The sequence below is a fragment of the Symphodus melops genome, assembly GCF_947650265.1.
Source record: "Symphodus melops genome assembly, chromosome: 10".
Classification (NCBI taxonomy): Eukaryota; Metazoa; Chordata; class Actinopteri; order Labriformes; family Labridae; genus Symphodus; species Symphodus melops.
This window is the reverse complement of record NC_136700.1, coordinates 5,206,892-5,222,629: the sequence shown is the minus strand read 5'-3', so window position 1 is coordinate 5,222,629 and position 15,738 is coordinate 5,206,892. Positions and strand designations below refer to the sequence as shown.

Below are 15,738 nucleotides of genomic sequence, written 5' to 3'. Positions count from 1 at the left end.
AGGGAACATCGTGCACAGATTGCAATGTTTGAAAGAGGAAGCAAAGCTCAGAGGATGCGAGGCGAATGACGCGACAATGACTCAATGTGAGCTTAGACTGAAAATCCCAAGTCAGATCATCTCTGCACAGTCAAGTTTTGTCGTTTGCAGTGTTGTGTAAGAAAAAAAAAATATTGGTTTTTATTGTTTCTGTTGGAGGAAGTGTGGTGAGTAATTGTATGAACAAGACCAAATCAGTTCAAAAACATAAAATAACAACACAGAAACTGCACTGTCACGACAATGAAGTCTTTCTTGTACTGGTCTCGGGCTTGTGGGAAATTGTGTTCATCCAATGCACTAAAAACAGAACCTCTGAAATATTTACAATCCCTGCCGAGACAAAACAAGTGAACCAGAAGAGTTTGACTGTGAGGCGTCATCTTTAGAAAAGTGCATTATTAAAAGATTACTGTTAGAAGATCATCTGGGAGTTTTCATTTCTCTTCAGCTCTCTGTATATCTATCTACAATAGAACTTTGAAAAGCTGCTCCAGACCCTGAAATAAAAAAAGTTAGATACTGAATTTCATTTGTTTTTTTTTTCCAGTTTTGACACCACACTGAGGGGCAGTTTGACATTTTTTGCTTGAATGATGCAATTTCATCATGTCAAAAAGTTGTTGGAGCAGCGAGGAGTTCATGCTTCAACAACACTTCTGTAAAATCTTGAAATACAAAAACCCATCAAAACACTCGACTGTTCTTGTTCTTAGTAGTACCTCTTCTTTAAATCGTATCATTGATTCAAACCCTGAATGTTCACACACTTAATGCTGAGGATTACATCCTCCATGGCAGAAGACTAAAGCCCAGATTTTTTGGGGCACCAAGTAAGCCATGACACAAAGTACATTTAAATGCATTGCTGTCTGTGCTCCATTCCTCAGGGATGACCAACCTCAGCTCTGTTTGACAGGTGTGAAGCCGCATGTTACATCGGCGCTTCCTCCTTCCCCTGAGGACCAGCACAAGGGAGCCTGGTATGATCCGATATAGCAGCCTGGCTGGGTGGTCACGCAGACCCTGTGATAAATAGATTAGGTCCTCCACTCCACTGCGCAGAGCCAACAAAGGCTCAGACACAATGTATCCTCACGGGATGGAGATAATAGCCAGTGAGAGCCAGAGGCCTGAGATGAAACCGTACTGCCACATTAGGACCCACAATGCCATTCATCATCAAGTCCAATTACAGTGGGAAAGTAGATCTCTATACCCGATGCAATCCCCGCTTATCTGTGCAGTTCAATGAAGTTATCACTCGGCCTGTGGTGTTAATACTCATGCAAGTTGCATATTGCAGCGTCCTCGTGCTAAAGTTGTGCAATGACAGAGAAACCTGCTTAGAGAACACTAATAGAGTAAAGCTCTAATATTGCTGCTTGTAGAGAAAGATAAGGTAATCTATCATAGGTGCCGTGTTTTACCTGCAAGCACAAACTGCAGCTACAAAAGTCACTACAAGCCAATTCAAACAACCGACTCTTTCCCCGCGTCTGCTTCATGCTTAGTTGCTCCTTATCAGAGCTTATTTCCTCCTCCAGCAGAACATCCGCTGTGACCCACATTACAGTATTTATGTTGTGGTGCACGCAGAGCCGATACAGGAACATGCTGTGTTTGTTTCTAGAAGTCAATTTTGCATATCAGGTCAAGGCAAATTGTCATGATGGCAGAGGGAAAGATTTAAGTCCCTGTTTTCACCACACCACAGGTAAGCTGCAGATAGGAGCAAATAAATTCCAGAGGCTGACAGGTCATTCCAGCAGAAGTGTGATGCTCAAACAACGAAGCTTGACAGCTGGATGGATGGCGGGCATTTGTTGGACCAAAAAGGACAAATAAGGTGCCTCATTTAATGTTTCTACCAATCCCTGCAGTGGTTAATACAGGCAGGACACCGACGATGACAGGAGAGACACCTCCAATAAATTCAAAATTCCTGCTATAAGTTTGATATTTTTATTTATTCAACTGAGGAATTATTCATTCAGAGTGTGGATAAATTAACACCACACAGCCGTCTACATTCTTGACATAATTTGCCAGTGGTTTTCAATGTGCTACACGTCTCTTACTTTTTTTGACTAGATATATGTACACGAGGACCAGAACAACATGTCTTCCCTTTGGAGCACATTGTAAAGCATCCTTACAGACAGTGTGCTGATGCAGGCAGCCTCTCAGGGTAAACGCTCTGCCTCTCACTGTCCCTGGATTTCTGTGTTTTGTGTCTGGCTTACTGTAGGCTGCCTGGCAGCGAGCTGCTTTTACTTGTCATCCCAGGAGGGATATTTTGCTGCCTGTGAGACTGTTTGTATGTTTAGCAACCTGTAATTAGTATCACCCTGTACCTCCTGCCTTTCACATTTCAATTCCTGTCTGCCATGCCACTTCCCCCCCCCCCCCCATCTCAGTTTTCTCACCGATGCACCACATTTGAGCAGAATCAGGATATCTCTCAGGAGTTTCTCCTGCATAATCAATGACGTTTTTAAAAAAAAAAAAAAGATATGGCAATCTGGACGCCATAATATAATCTATTATGGGCAAGTATGTAAATGCATAGCACTAACTCTGATTGGTTCCTCCATGTCCTGCTGGCACAGACAGGATTGGACTTCCCTGCAGATTTTCAGATGACCTTTACCTGAGAAAAATTGACCATCCTAACTTTAGAGCAGAAAACATGTAGAGCCAGAAATTACTTAAATCTGTTGGCATTTAGATGGAATACATTATGTCCCAAAAAAACGGTCCTATCTGCTGGTTCTTGTATCAGTAGATGTCCAACCAGACAGGCTTTTATAGCAGAGGATCATATACTGTAAATGCATGCATGAAGTTCTGGGATAGAAAATATAAATGTCAGACAAACACAATAAATATATTCTGAATGACTTCATACCCAACGTGCATCAAATCCACTGATCTTATATTGTGTTTGTGAATTATTTAGACTAAATTGCCTGAATTTTCAGTCTTTGGCAATATAATTCGCAAATTCAGCCATCAAATTGGAGAGTTTCTCATTTTCGTATACCATACAGCAGCAAGGCCTTTTGGTCTGCATTCTTGAGAAGCACAGAAATACTTTAGCTTCAGGCCTTTGCCAGGAAACCATATTTCTGTTGCACTTTGGATTTACTGAATTTACAGGGTCAGATGTTTTGTTAGGTCAACGTAGATGTTCAACTGCCTATTAAATCTGAAATGTTTTTGGAAGCCCTTATGTGCGTCAACGTGCTGAGCCCTTGGGATTGGTTAGTTAAAAGTGGAGGTGTGCCAGAACTTGGCAGACAGTCATCAGGGAGGGTGTAGCCTACAGGCGTTGCTCAAGGTAATAACATTCCCGAGAGTGATAAGTATCAATGGGAGAAGGAGCCACAGATGGCAATGGTTCCTCTTTATTTGTTAATGTGGAAATTCAGAAATGTTAGCGAGCTGTTAGCTCAGTGCAGTTACAACACTGAGCCATATCTCAAGCACAAGTCAAAGAGCAGTATGAACTCTTAGGTCAACTTCACCTGCCTCTGTAACTTTATTCATATGATTACCAGAAAATTCTATCTGCTGTACACATGACTGTAATCCAAGCTCTATAACATTAGACCACTGGACAGAGGCAGGTTACAGGTGCCCACCCACTGGTTCCATTAAGAACCTACAGCACCAGAACCTACTCAACCAGAGTCCATGTCCACCTACAGAAACATCAAGCTCATTAGATGCTGTTAAATACCCCACGATATTATGCTTACTATGTTAACACATCTGTGTGCTTGTTTTACAGCCTCATCAGGCTGACGTCAGGACCAAAGTCTTGAAAAATGTTCCAAAGGGAGACGGAGATAGATTTTTATTTTGTGATGGTTTCTGCTCTGCTTCTTTAAAATAAAAACCTGTCATTTATCAGCAGGATGATTCTTTGCTTCCCTACATGTAGTCTCTTGTGTACACTTCTGTTATTTTAGAATTTCACCATTTCAAGGCTGCTTGGCTGACACATTGAACGGCCAACTGCTTGCAACGTACAGTAAAGCTGAGAAGTTAAAATGCATAAAGATCAGTCAGATGTCACGAGTAAGGAAAACTCTGTCTGTTATTTGGTACTGAAAAGAGTGTGTGAAATTTCTCCGTCAAGTGTCGTAAAAAATATGAAAGAACAATCGTTTAAAGTAATGAAACCTGCATGACAAATCAGATTTGTATGTGCATTACAAAGAAAAAAAACACTGACTTTAGCCCAATAATATACATCAGAGAACCTTCATTATTTGATGGTTTTTCAGGTCTTTACACTTCACATTGTTGCAGTGCTTCTTTCACTTTGTCATTTCATCCTTCTTTAAGGATCAAAGCGACACAGACGCACAGAAACATTCACAATCAAAACATTTGTTTTGTCCCATCCACACATCATTAACAAATATTTGAACGCCTATAAAAACACTCAAAATAATCTAGTCAAAGAGAGAATTATCGCTCCCTCCTCCTCAAACACAGGGTCGATCTCTCCGCATGAGAACATGGAGAAGAGTTTAACAGCGTTTCAAAAGCCTGGCCTGAGGCCTATTTTCCGTATCTTAAGAATTCACAAAAAGATTGATAAAAAATGGATGCAAATGATCCAGAGAGAGGTGGTGGGGGATTAGAGAAACGAGCCCACATCAAGCTTCTCAGAACTCTCACATCTGAAGACCCTGATCTGCAGAACAACACAGCTTCTTTGACTGCCACCGAACAGTGAGCTCCGCTCATTCGGTCGCCGCCTCAAGGTGACTTTTACATCTTTGAAAAGGTTTTAGGAAAGAAACACGGGCATCCCCATGTTAGTTTGTGCTTATCACATGAAGAGCAGTTGAACGTCTGCATTGGTATCTTACATATTTCCATAAAATGTACTTAATGATTCAAAGTGAAGAAAAGGTTTTTTTTTTCTGTGGTTAGTAGATTTCAATAGCAGTCCTTTGATACTTCAAGGGCACTTTGAGCAGATCACCTCAAATCTGACTCAAGTGAAGAATTAATCACCTTTTCCACCTTTATAATCAAATGATTGATCCAATTAAAAAGGCTTTGATGCAGAAGGAGAAGACGTATTGTGGAAAGAAGTGCATAGAACCTCCTGACACACAGTATCTTCAGAGACAGGTCTCCAGAATGTCTTCTAATGCAGTCGCCTTTGACTTCGAGGGCACTTGAGTTAACAATTACATATCAGGCACCTTTTGAATCAGCATTCTCTCAGTTCAACTTTGTGTGTGGAAAAGTTGAATAAAAATGCAAACTAAAAAGAGGAGCTGTTCGATAAAGATGCAGACTTGGAAGCGGCGCAGAAGAGTCATCTGTAAGGAAACGATATCTTTGCTTTGACAGTCAGCATCCGTCTGCTTCTGTCACCCTAATAAGAACATCATGGTCACAGTGTGATGGCTGATAGCAGGGCTGCTTGATTAAAAACAGGCCGGGATTTTCGCTCAGATCTGAGCTTCATTTCCTTCCAAAGGGGGCAGCAGAAGAGCTCGACACAAACGACATGCCCAAACAACCTGAGAGAGGCAGACAAGACAAATGGACGGGCGTTGACATTGTGGAGCTCCTTTGGGCTTTAACAAATGGCTCCTCATATGCCTCCCAGCCGTGACATATGTCTGCACCGTGTTTAATGAGGGCTTCGGATATGACGAGAGTTCAATAACTAATGAAAGAAGGACCTTGTTCTCTTATTATAGCCCCCACGCCTGACACTAAACATTGTATGTATTGGGAAATGCTGCGGCACACAAACACACTTATTAAAAGCTACTTTTTAAAAAAGGCATTTTAAAGACTCAACCGTGGCTGTTCCTTTAATGCGTGCTGGGATCATTTTCTCTGTACACAGGAGAGAAGAGGCACTTAATTAACAGGCCTACAACAAGTCCAATCAATAGTCACTGTTTACAGTGAGCTCCAGCAGAGTCACCAAACAGCCTGCGATTTAAGAACTTTTATGATTTTTCTCTCACTTTTATAATAAGCCAAAATATGAAGATTAGTTAAGCCTGCCAACACTGTAACATCCAATCATTACTCAAAATGCATTAAAATTCAACACCTGTCTGGCTAAATGTGTAAAAAAAAGTAGAAAAAAAAAAATCAAGAGCATTTGAGGAAACTAACATTTTCCACTAATAGTCCTTTTAACGCCTCAGGAATATCCGATTAACAGTGAACCCGACGGCACGGCCATTATGGTGAGAGATGTAATCTGTCATTCTGAGATCATGTCTTGCTTTTGACCTTCAACACATTGCACAGTATCAGACAGGCTGAGAAAATATAAAGAGTGGCATGACAGCTCCCACATGGTCTCATCTATCAGTCTGTTCATATGTTGCTTCGACATATTTGTTTTAAAGTCAGAACCTCTGAAACCTCAGGGCTCATTTATCAACCTTGTTTCAAAGGGGAAAATATTTGCATTTAAGAAGCAGACATGGCTGAATTTAAATCTTTCTGGGAAGCGTGGCTTCATCAGTCACAGCTAAATGGTGCTGTGAATTGCCATTGATAGAACATAAGGTGGACTGGAGATAAAATCGTAGTTAACAGTGAGGGGTTTCTTGCTTTTACATCGTGGAAGCTCTTAAAGGCTCAGAAAAAAAAAAAGAAAAAGGTATGAGATATAATAACATTTGGTAAATGTAAAATGGACTTAAGCTTGTATAGAGCTGTTCTCGTCTGCAGACCACTCAAATGCTTTTGACATGCAGACATGTCACACCTACCCATTCACACACTGATGGCACAGGTTGTTATGTAAAGTGCCCATCAGAACTAACTAATCCCATTCATATGCATGTACCGAAGACCAAGCAGCAGGAGCAACTTAGAGTGAAGAGGCTCCTGCAGCCACATCAGACATGACGGCTGCTGGGGGTCAAACCCTGACCCTCTGGATGAGCGACCAGCTGAGCCACAGCCGCCCCATTTCAGTTAAAGCAGAATCAAGTCAAAGACAAAAGTAAATTCAGAACGGTGCTGGGTTCAGGTACATTTTCTGTTCCTACCTGTGGAGCAGATGCATGGTCACGGTTACTCTCCATCATTAACTAAAGGTATCAGGATTTCAAACATTACAGTTTTCTGTGCGAAATGTCAAAGCTCTCCCAACCTCCAGAAAAACATTCAGTCGTTAATGTTCCCTAGGACGGTTTCTGACACCTTTTTGAAAATAAAAGTTACAGCTGTCGAAACTGATGCATCAAATTGACTTAAAAAAAACGAACAAAAAAAAAAACACGTCTTTAACCGTATGCTCCAGCGCACATCTAAAAATACATCGTACATCACTGCACAACATAAATCCATGCCAGAAACTTAAAGCATAATGATGCTAAATAAACAGCTTGTTTATCTTCTTTCATCTTTATGGACGATACGTAGGTGGTGTGATGATCATGATTTTCATTCAATCTTGATAAACAGACAGTCTGGTAAATACAGATATATGCTTGGAAGAAGAGCCCATAGGTTATTAATATTTCTTTAAAACATGAGTTTACTTTTGACAACTGCTGTTTGTGTGAGTGACATCCTCGGCTTGTGTTACTATGACGATGAGGTACCTGGAGTAGTTGAAAAGGCGGCTGTCCCACAGGCTGTGCTGCCCTCTGGGCAGAGAGTGGAAGAAACACGAGTCGGAGCCGTCGAATCCGTTCAGGCCGTCCTCACAGTTCTTTGAGGCGTGGCTGTGAACAACGTCCAGCAGCACCACGATGCCCATCGAGTGAGCCACGTCTATCAGCTGCTTCAGCTCATCAGGGGAACCGTACCGACTGCAAACACAGACACCAGTACACATTTGTAAAGGTTCAACATCTCTTGAGCACGAAAACAAATCTGAGTATTTTGATATCTTAATTTTATCATCCTGTAAAATGTTTCAAATGTCTGATGACTCATCCTGCACTAAGGGGTGCTTACTCATTTTCGTCCAATCAAAAAGCTGAGATGAAGCTAATGAGCCTATCGAATTCAAGTGTTTCACACGAGTCATGACAAAGGGAAAAAGAGACATTGAAATGTTAACGTTATGTCCCGCCTACTGTCTTGTGATTGGTTCTATCCCGTTTCCGTTGGAAATTCATCACAGCATAGTTGTTAGACACTCTTAAAGTTGTGTTTTATGGGAGACGTTAAAATGTTTTTCCAAATTCAACCTACTTCCTGGGTCATTTGGCAAAAGTTCACCCACTCCTCTGAAGTCCTTCATATTATTTAAAGGTTAATAAAAAAGGTCAGTGCCTTCATACCGCCATTACAGACACATATACCTTAAGCACACACTTCTTATAAAGTCACATAACGTCCTGTCTGTCCTTACAGCTATCATAACATCAACTTCCCTGCAAAACAGAACACATAGTGACAGTGTTGCCCTGCTCCCTGGTACTCCAGCGCTCAGGTTTTAAATGACACTGAGAGATCAATCATGGGTGAAATTACACTATATACATTACACTCTGGGTCTCTGCTCCACTATGTGCGAGGAAGGAGGAATTTTTGAGAGAAGATAAATACTAAGACCGGCCCATCTTTATCTACAACTCCCTCCACTCTCCGGATTTACAGCAAATGGATTTACAGGGAGATTATTGCCGGTGTCAGACTTTTCTAACCTTGATTTGAGGGGAATTTTTATGAGATGGGAAGTTGCTCAGTTAGATTCTTCTCTAAAACTGTTTTAGTATACCTTAGGGGCAAGGCGCTCTGAGTGGGATAACGGCCATGTGAGACACTACAAATAAAGAAAAGATGCACCCCAAATGTATAATCTTCAAATTTTATTCCTGAATACTTTAGCAGAACTGATGGGGCTGTTTGACTTAAAAAAATTAAAAAAAAAACGGAGCCAAGAGTTTTCCTGGAAAAGGTTTTTGATGAGGTTGGAAACACATTTTGAGCTGCTGGAAACACAGCCGAGCCAAACTCTTCAATGTTTAAAGTCAAAGTAGACAATCTTTGTTCCAATAAAAAAAAAAAAAAAAAAGACACTTCAAAGGTTTATGTAAACAAACGCATGATGCAAACGATTGATGCAAACTCACACTAGCTTTTGTCTTCCCACCACGTACAGTGTGTGAAGCATCGATTCCTCAGGGTCAATTTATTACAGTATTAGAATGGACAATTCTACTAGTAACAACAAAAATAACACCGACAGGTAATTACAGTATGCAAATAAACGGAATAGCTAATGCAGAAATGCATTATCTATAAATAGCATAAATATGGGGGAGGGGGTATATTCTGAATAGCTCAGAGGTGATCACTAATGCTTTACAGGCTTTTTATGAAACATGACAACTCTGCAATCAAGTGTGAAACAATACATAAATCCTATTAATATTGATGTGCAGTTACCTGGAAGCAGCAAAGAAACTAGTAATCTGATATCCAAAGCTTGCATAATAGGCGTGCTCCATGATAGCCATCAGCTGGATACAGTTGTAACCTGGAGAACAGACGACAGAGCGCAGGAGAGACGACATGAAGAGGTGCAAATGATTACTGGGAAAGTAATGAGAGCGGATGACTTTGAAGCATAAACAACATGATCTTGAAATACATTCCCATCCTAGTCTGTTCACATTCAGTTGGTACAGGTAGTATCTGCAAACATGAAGACTTTTTGACCCCTGTCAGTCAGGCTGTGGATTTGAGCTGCGGGCGTTTCCGTTCTGACACCAGGCTCTGGAGCCGTAAAGACAAGCCGTGGCAACAGGGAAACACCAGCTATCAGAGTCAGGAGGTCATGTACGGCATTTCAAAAGGACCTAGAAAAACTGCTTCTATGAATAAGAGAACAACAGGCTTTTAAAGTGCCACTGAGCACTCTAGAGGGACGCCCTGCGGTTTCTCACTGTTGTGTGGAGCACATTTGTTTATTTATATCGCTGCTTCTTTCAGGCTGGAAAGAGAAAAGAAATGTTTGGCTTCTGAGGGAGTGTGACAAAGCACTAGGGTGAAGGGAGGTTTGTCTTTTTTGTATTTATATATAAAGTCTCTCCACTGTCAGGGAAATGAAATGGCAGGCAAAGGCAGGCGTCACTAGAGACGCTGGAGTTTAGCCTCCCAGAGAATCCTATTGAGCCGACTCCCTGAGCTGCTGCAGGTGATTCTTTGACAGCGTTTACTCTTTCCATCCAAACAGGATGGCACAAGGAGGGAAACAATATTTATCAGATTGCTGCTGGTTTGCTGTGCACGTCATATTTGAGACTTTTCATAATGTCAGAGCAGCAGGCTCCACCTGAATGCAAAATAAGGCCACAATACAGACAGGAAGGATTACAAACCAAGGCAGGCATCTGAACTGTAGGGTGAAAGTCTTGTTTGAACCGGGCTCTTTATCACAAGTCCAGTTATTTAGAAAATGAATTAGACATCCCTGTTAATGAGCTGCACGTATAATGAGAGCAGTCGGAGAAGAAGAAAGGAGAGAATCACAGGGATTTTTTCTCACGTTTCAACAGGGGTTTTTTTGGAGGATGAATGGAAAGGGGACATATCATTGGTAGTACTCTGTTAAAAAAAAAGTATCCAATACTAAAGGTTTAGAAAATTACATTTTTTTCCCCAAGGCATCAACAGCACTCAGTGTTATCCTAACACGGTCAAAACTACGTTGGTTGAGAACGGACCATGGCGGTATCCATGACGATTCTGTGGCAAAAAATACTTCTCTCTTTTATTGTACTGTAAAGTAAAAAACACTATGTGCTGTGCCCTCAGGCAGCCTGATAGAGTCAACCACAAAGCCAAACTTATTCTCATATTCAATATTCATGATAACATTACAATATCATTTAATATTAATTGGTTAATGTTTTACGTTTTATTTGGTGTTTAAATCATCCCTGGGAAGTCACTTGCCTCTTTTATTTTATAAAGTAGGGGCAGAATAAAAAGCGGTATTATGATCAGTTTTCATTTCCCCTGTCTGCTTTAGAACTTTAACTTTGTCTTGTTAAGATAAATGCATATTACCAGAAAATGTTCACAGTGACATTAAAAAGAGTCAAAACTGACAAATCAGAGGTGGATCAGAATGAGATCGTAGATATCATGCTGGGTAAAACAATGGCTACTTTATATATTTATAATACATTTTGATTAAACGCTAATCCATGCATTGTGATGTAGTTTGCAGGGTTTTTTTTCCCTTTTTCCAGACTTGTTAAATTTTTTGAAAGCAGCTGATATTTTCATTTAAGAAACTATCATTTCTAATAAAGAAATGTGTTCTGTTTGTTTGTATAGTACACACATTAAGCCACGTCAAGCCATGCCACACTCAGCACTTACAGCCGAAGCTGATCAGCAATGCCTGTCCTCAGGTGGGCTTTTAAAATGCACTCAACTCAACACAAGACACAGTAGAAAAAAAAACAAGCTGATCTGATATGTAAGAGAATAATGTCCCACAGCCTTTCAGCTGCAGAGCCTTTCCCTGAAGAAGTTTGGATTTTTCTGTGTGGGATGGTTAGAAGTCCTTGATCCGATTATCTGAGGCTGAGCTGTGTAGAGTTCTGTGATGCTCAACAATATATAAAAAAAGGACAGAATACAGGAAATAAAATATAACAAAATAAAACCAGGTGAACATGAATTAAAATATCCCATGTGACTACCATACAGAGATGCTTTAAAATGATCTCATCCAGATCCAGTTTGAGCTGTGCAGGTAAAGGATTCCACGTTTAATACCCAGAAAAATCTGTTTGTAAAAATGAAGATTTAGATCTTTTGTAATTTTTTTTTTTTCAAAGAATGCATAAATGTGTAGGATGAAATGTGAAACATGTATTCAAGATGTCTTTTGCAATCCTGTACATAAATGAAAATGACTCCACTAATTGTGAAAAATGCATCATGATTAAAACTCCCTTAATGCTTCTCTTTGTCAAAGTCTGTGTGCTGATTTACTGAATGCTAAAAGGTGCAGGGAGAAAGCTTGTGTCCTCTGTTGTCTGAGGAACGATCATGCAAATACAAACAAGTTGTCACTTTTGGAGCCTTAACTGCTGTGTGCTGTGTGACTGGTGCTGTGGAGCCCTCCTTACAAAACACAGCTCGATCCCTGCAGGTCATGCCAGTAAACAGGATGTTGACTTGCTGATGTGCTTTTGTGCAGAGGGAGTGTGACAGGTCTGCCACTGAAAATAGAGCTGCTGGAGGAAGAGCGGCTCTCCGAGCAGCGCGGCATGTCTGCTGGGTTATGGACCAGGGCTGACGGAGATGGCACAGGACACTGGCGGATATAAAAACATGAATCTCAAACCCCTCAGCTATTGTTTTTTTCCGGCGCCTATTGTTGGCTCTGATCTGATGTGAAGAGGTTCATACAAATACCACCTTAGAGATGTCCTCCCTGTCTGAATTTGACTGGAATGGATTTAAAATGTTCTCAAGTTGACGGACACTTGAAATAAGAAGACCACCTCGGGGTAGCTGCAGAGCACTTTCTATGGTCTTGGGGACTTAAACAGACCAAGTAATGAAAGACGGCTTTAAGGAAGAGAGTTCATTTTGTGTCGTCTCTTACCCAGATCTTTGATGCGAGGCAGAACGTTGGTGGTGAAGTTAGCGTACGAGGCGATCTTCCCCTCAGGTGAAGCGATGCCCACGTGGGCCTCGTATATTCGCAGGCTCGTGGGCTTCTTGGGCCGAGGATGGATTTGCTGGAGAGAAAACCAAAAAAAATGACGAGAGCCCAGCACTTCTTTCTAAAAAGTGACTAAATATAGCATAGATTTTAGTAAGTAATTATGAAGCAAAAGGTCAAAGACACACTGTGGGTTCTTCACGTCTCTGCAGCAATATTACCACAGAGGCTGAAAATGGGCTGTGCATGTTAAATATTAAAGGATTCCTGATTCACAGTCTGTGTTACACAACGGGAGAGGGATTTATTTTACACATAGAACTAATTTCCTGATGGCTACCCAGCAGGCCTTTTGAACCCTCCATTTGAAGTACATGATTCAGCCACTTGTAAATAAAGTGCATATACCGCCAGTAAAAGGGTTCCTCTAATTAAAATGGTGACAAATTACAAGCGATATAGAAAGCAAGGTGGTCTTTAACGGCCTCTTATTGTTTTGCTTGTATGCACTTTTGTGCTCAGGGTGTCAAGTAGTATTAAGACGCAGTCAGAGCCTCTCAAATCAGCAGCACGGTGCAGCCACATCACCAGTGTCCACAACGGCTGGTATGGCTGATTTCAAAATGGAACCGTACTGTGAGTTGAACGCTGCAGCGAACATTAGCTTAATCACACCTCTTTACATTTTGATCCTAGAAACAGGTGACAAACAAACCAGGGCCCCAACGAAAGAAAATTCTGCACTACTGTTCATCAAATCTTACATTTACTCCACCACACATGGAGAAGCAGCTTTCAGTTTCTATGCTCCTTATATCTGGAACAAACTCCTAGAAAAGTGCAGCTCTGCTGAAAGTCGCAGCTCTTTTAAATCCAGGTTAAAGACTCAACGGTTTACAGCTTTAACTAAACTATTTTATTAAAGATTTGAATCTTTCACTCTACACAGTAACTGTTAAGTCTTTATATATTCTTACTTCAATTAATTTTATTTTAAATATTTTTACTTCAAGTTTGAATAACTTCAGTGATTTCTAAATGTTCTACATCAATGAATCTTTTTTTTTTCTCTGTCATGATGCTTTTGATGTCTTGTGTGAAGCAATTTGAATTGCCTCATTGTTGAAATGTGATATATAAATAAACTTGCCCTGTCTTTACCAGATTTTAAATCATAGTTCTTTTTTTTCATATCAGGAACAGAGTCCATCAAAAACAAATAAAATGGACTAAAGCCTGGGGAGAGAGCATTACCATGGCGACTTACTCTGTATGGATGAGGAGGGTCCCAGTGAACCCAGTCATAGACAATGCTTTTCTCCTCCCTGTTCACATATTTTGCCCAGGGTGAGATCCGGTACAGACGCTCTCCTGTATCGGTGTGAACTACCACCTGGGAATTGAGACAAATGAGTGTTATGTTACAGCAAGGGCACTTAAACAATGACAAAGACAGGGGACATTTAAATGACACAAAAGGCAATTTACAGAAACCGAGAGGAAGGGGACAAACACTTTATTCCAAAGTGGACTGAAGATATGGTCAACATAAAAACACTGTAGCTTTGGAAATGTTGATTCATAACATAAGAAGGGAGATGAAACGCATCATAAAAAATTTAGAAGGACGTGAAAAGAAAAAGTGAAACTTTAAAGTGTCCCGTGATTTCTTTTCTTCTGTTTTTTTAAAGTCCTCTGTGAGCCCTTTGCGTTTCCGTGCCTGGATGTATGTAAATTTAAAGTCAGCATTTATTTACATCTTCCAGCCATGAAATGCTTACATCATAAAACTGTGCAGTTACTCGCCATCCATTATTCAGGAAAGATTGTGCAGATAGCTCTACCGATAGAAGAAACATTTTTCAAATGTGTCACATGAAAGCCGCCCCCACGCCGATGCAAAACTTGCATCCTTCTTTAATACTATACTGGGCTCCCAGAGAGCACTGAAGACATCACACGGTCCGGGGGAGAAAAAGCCGCAGTATTGACACGAAAACTTGTCGGGGAGTCTCGATTCAATGCTAATAGTGCTGTGTTTTATTCTAGTGAGCATAACTGTTGATTTTAACACAGCGGCTCGCTGGCCACATCTTCAGAGGGGATTTGAGCCAGGGAGCAATTTAGAAAACCAGGAAATGTAAATCATTATCCTTTGCCTCTCATCTATTATGTCTGCAATTGAGGAATGGAAGGGGGTCAAATAAGTATAGTTTAGAAATCCAACTGAAGAGTTAGTGTGCCTCCATCATCCAAATAAGAAAGGAAAAAGCCAGCGTGAGAGTGAGAAAAAGCCACCAAGAAATCGATTCTGTAGTGTTACCCACAGTGTGTGTTCGCCCTGTTTTGTCCCCTGCAGAAACGAGCATTAGAACCCAACTAATTCTGGCCACTGTTGTGAAGTAATGACTGTTCCAATGCCACCTGCCTGCGAGACGTCGGCCAGACCCCCCTCTGGGGTTTTTTCATTACGGCCAGGCCACCTGAGGGTGAGTTGCCTGGCTCCTCTTATGACATGCTTCACAGTTTAGAGGATTAGAAAAAGATAGTTGGATAAATGGACTGGCATAAAGTCTGACAGAGCTGGTCCTTCAGACAAATTGGCCAACATTAGGCACATTAAAGACGAATCAGACTGCTGGGCAGGCTGAGAGGATGCATGAGCGGGAAAAACAACTAAGAACCAGGCGCTATGTGGGAAGTTAGGTGTGGATGACAAAGAGGCTTTTAAAATCACTTAGATAATACTTTGGTTTACTTCTCCAAAGTCTTTCAAACTCTCACATTAAGAGTTCATTGTAAAAACTGTACCCACAAAAGAACTCAGCTTGTTTATGGAGACAAATTGGGCCCCGAACAAAGGGAATGGGAGGGCAAGCTGCTCTACACGAGAGCGATTGGGGCCGGGCTTGTGCCTCCACGAGGGAGTGCTGTGGAACTAATTCTAAAGTGGAGCTCACAGCAAGACAGCCATTCCCAGGCAGCGGGGGTGCACAAGGAAAGGCCAGGTGCCAGCGTTTCCATCTGCTTCTTATCGTCCT

General features: G+C 41.1%; 1 protein-coding gene across 1 annotated transcript in view; it reads right to left on the bottom strand.

Annotated features, from left to right (window-relative positions):
- LOC306830880 (1,4-alpha-glucan-branching enzyme-like) overlaps nt 1-15,738 on the bottom strand; it is a 70,411-nt gene that overhangs the window by 40,890 nt on the left and 13,783 nt on the right. The window contains 4 exon segments of the mRNA XM_079354607.1: nt 7,656-7,865; nt 9,454-9,544; nt 12,638-12,773; nt 13,965-14,090. Of these exon segments, the coding sequence (XP_079210733.1) occupies nt 7,656-7,865; nt 9,454-9,544; nt 12,638-12,773; nt 13,965-14,090 (563 nt within the window).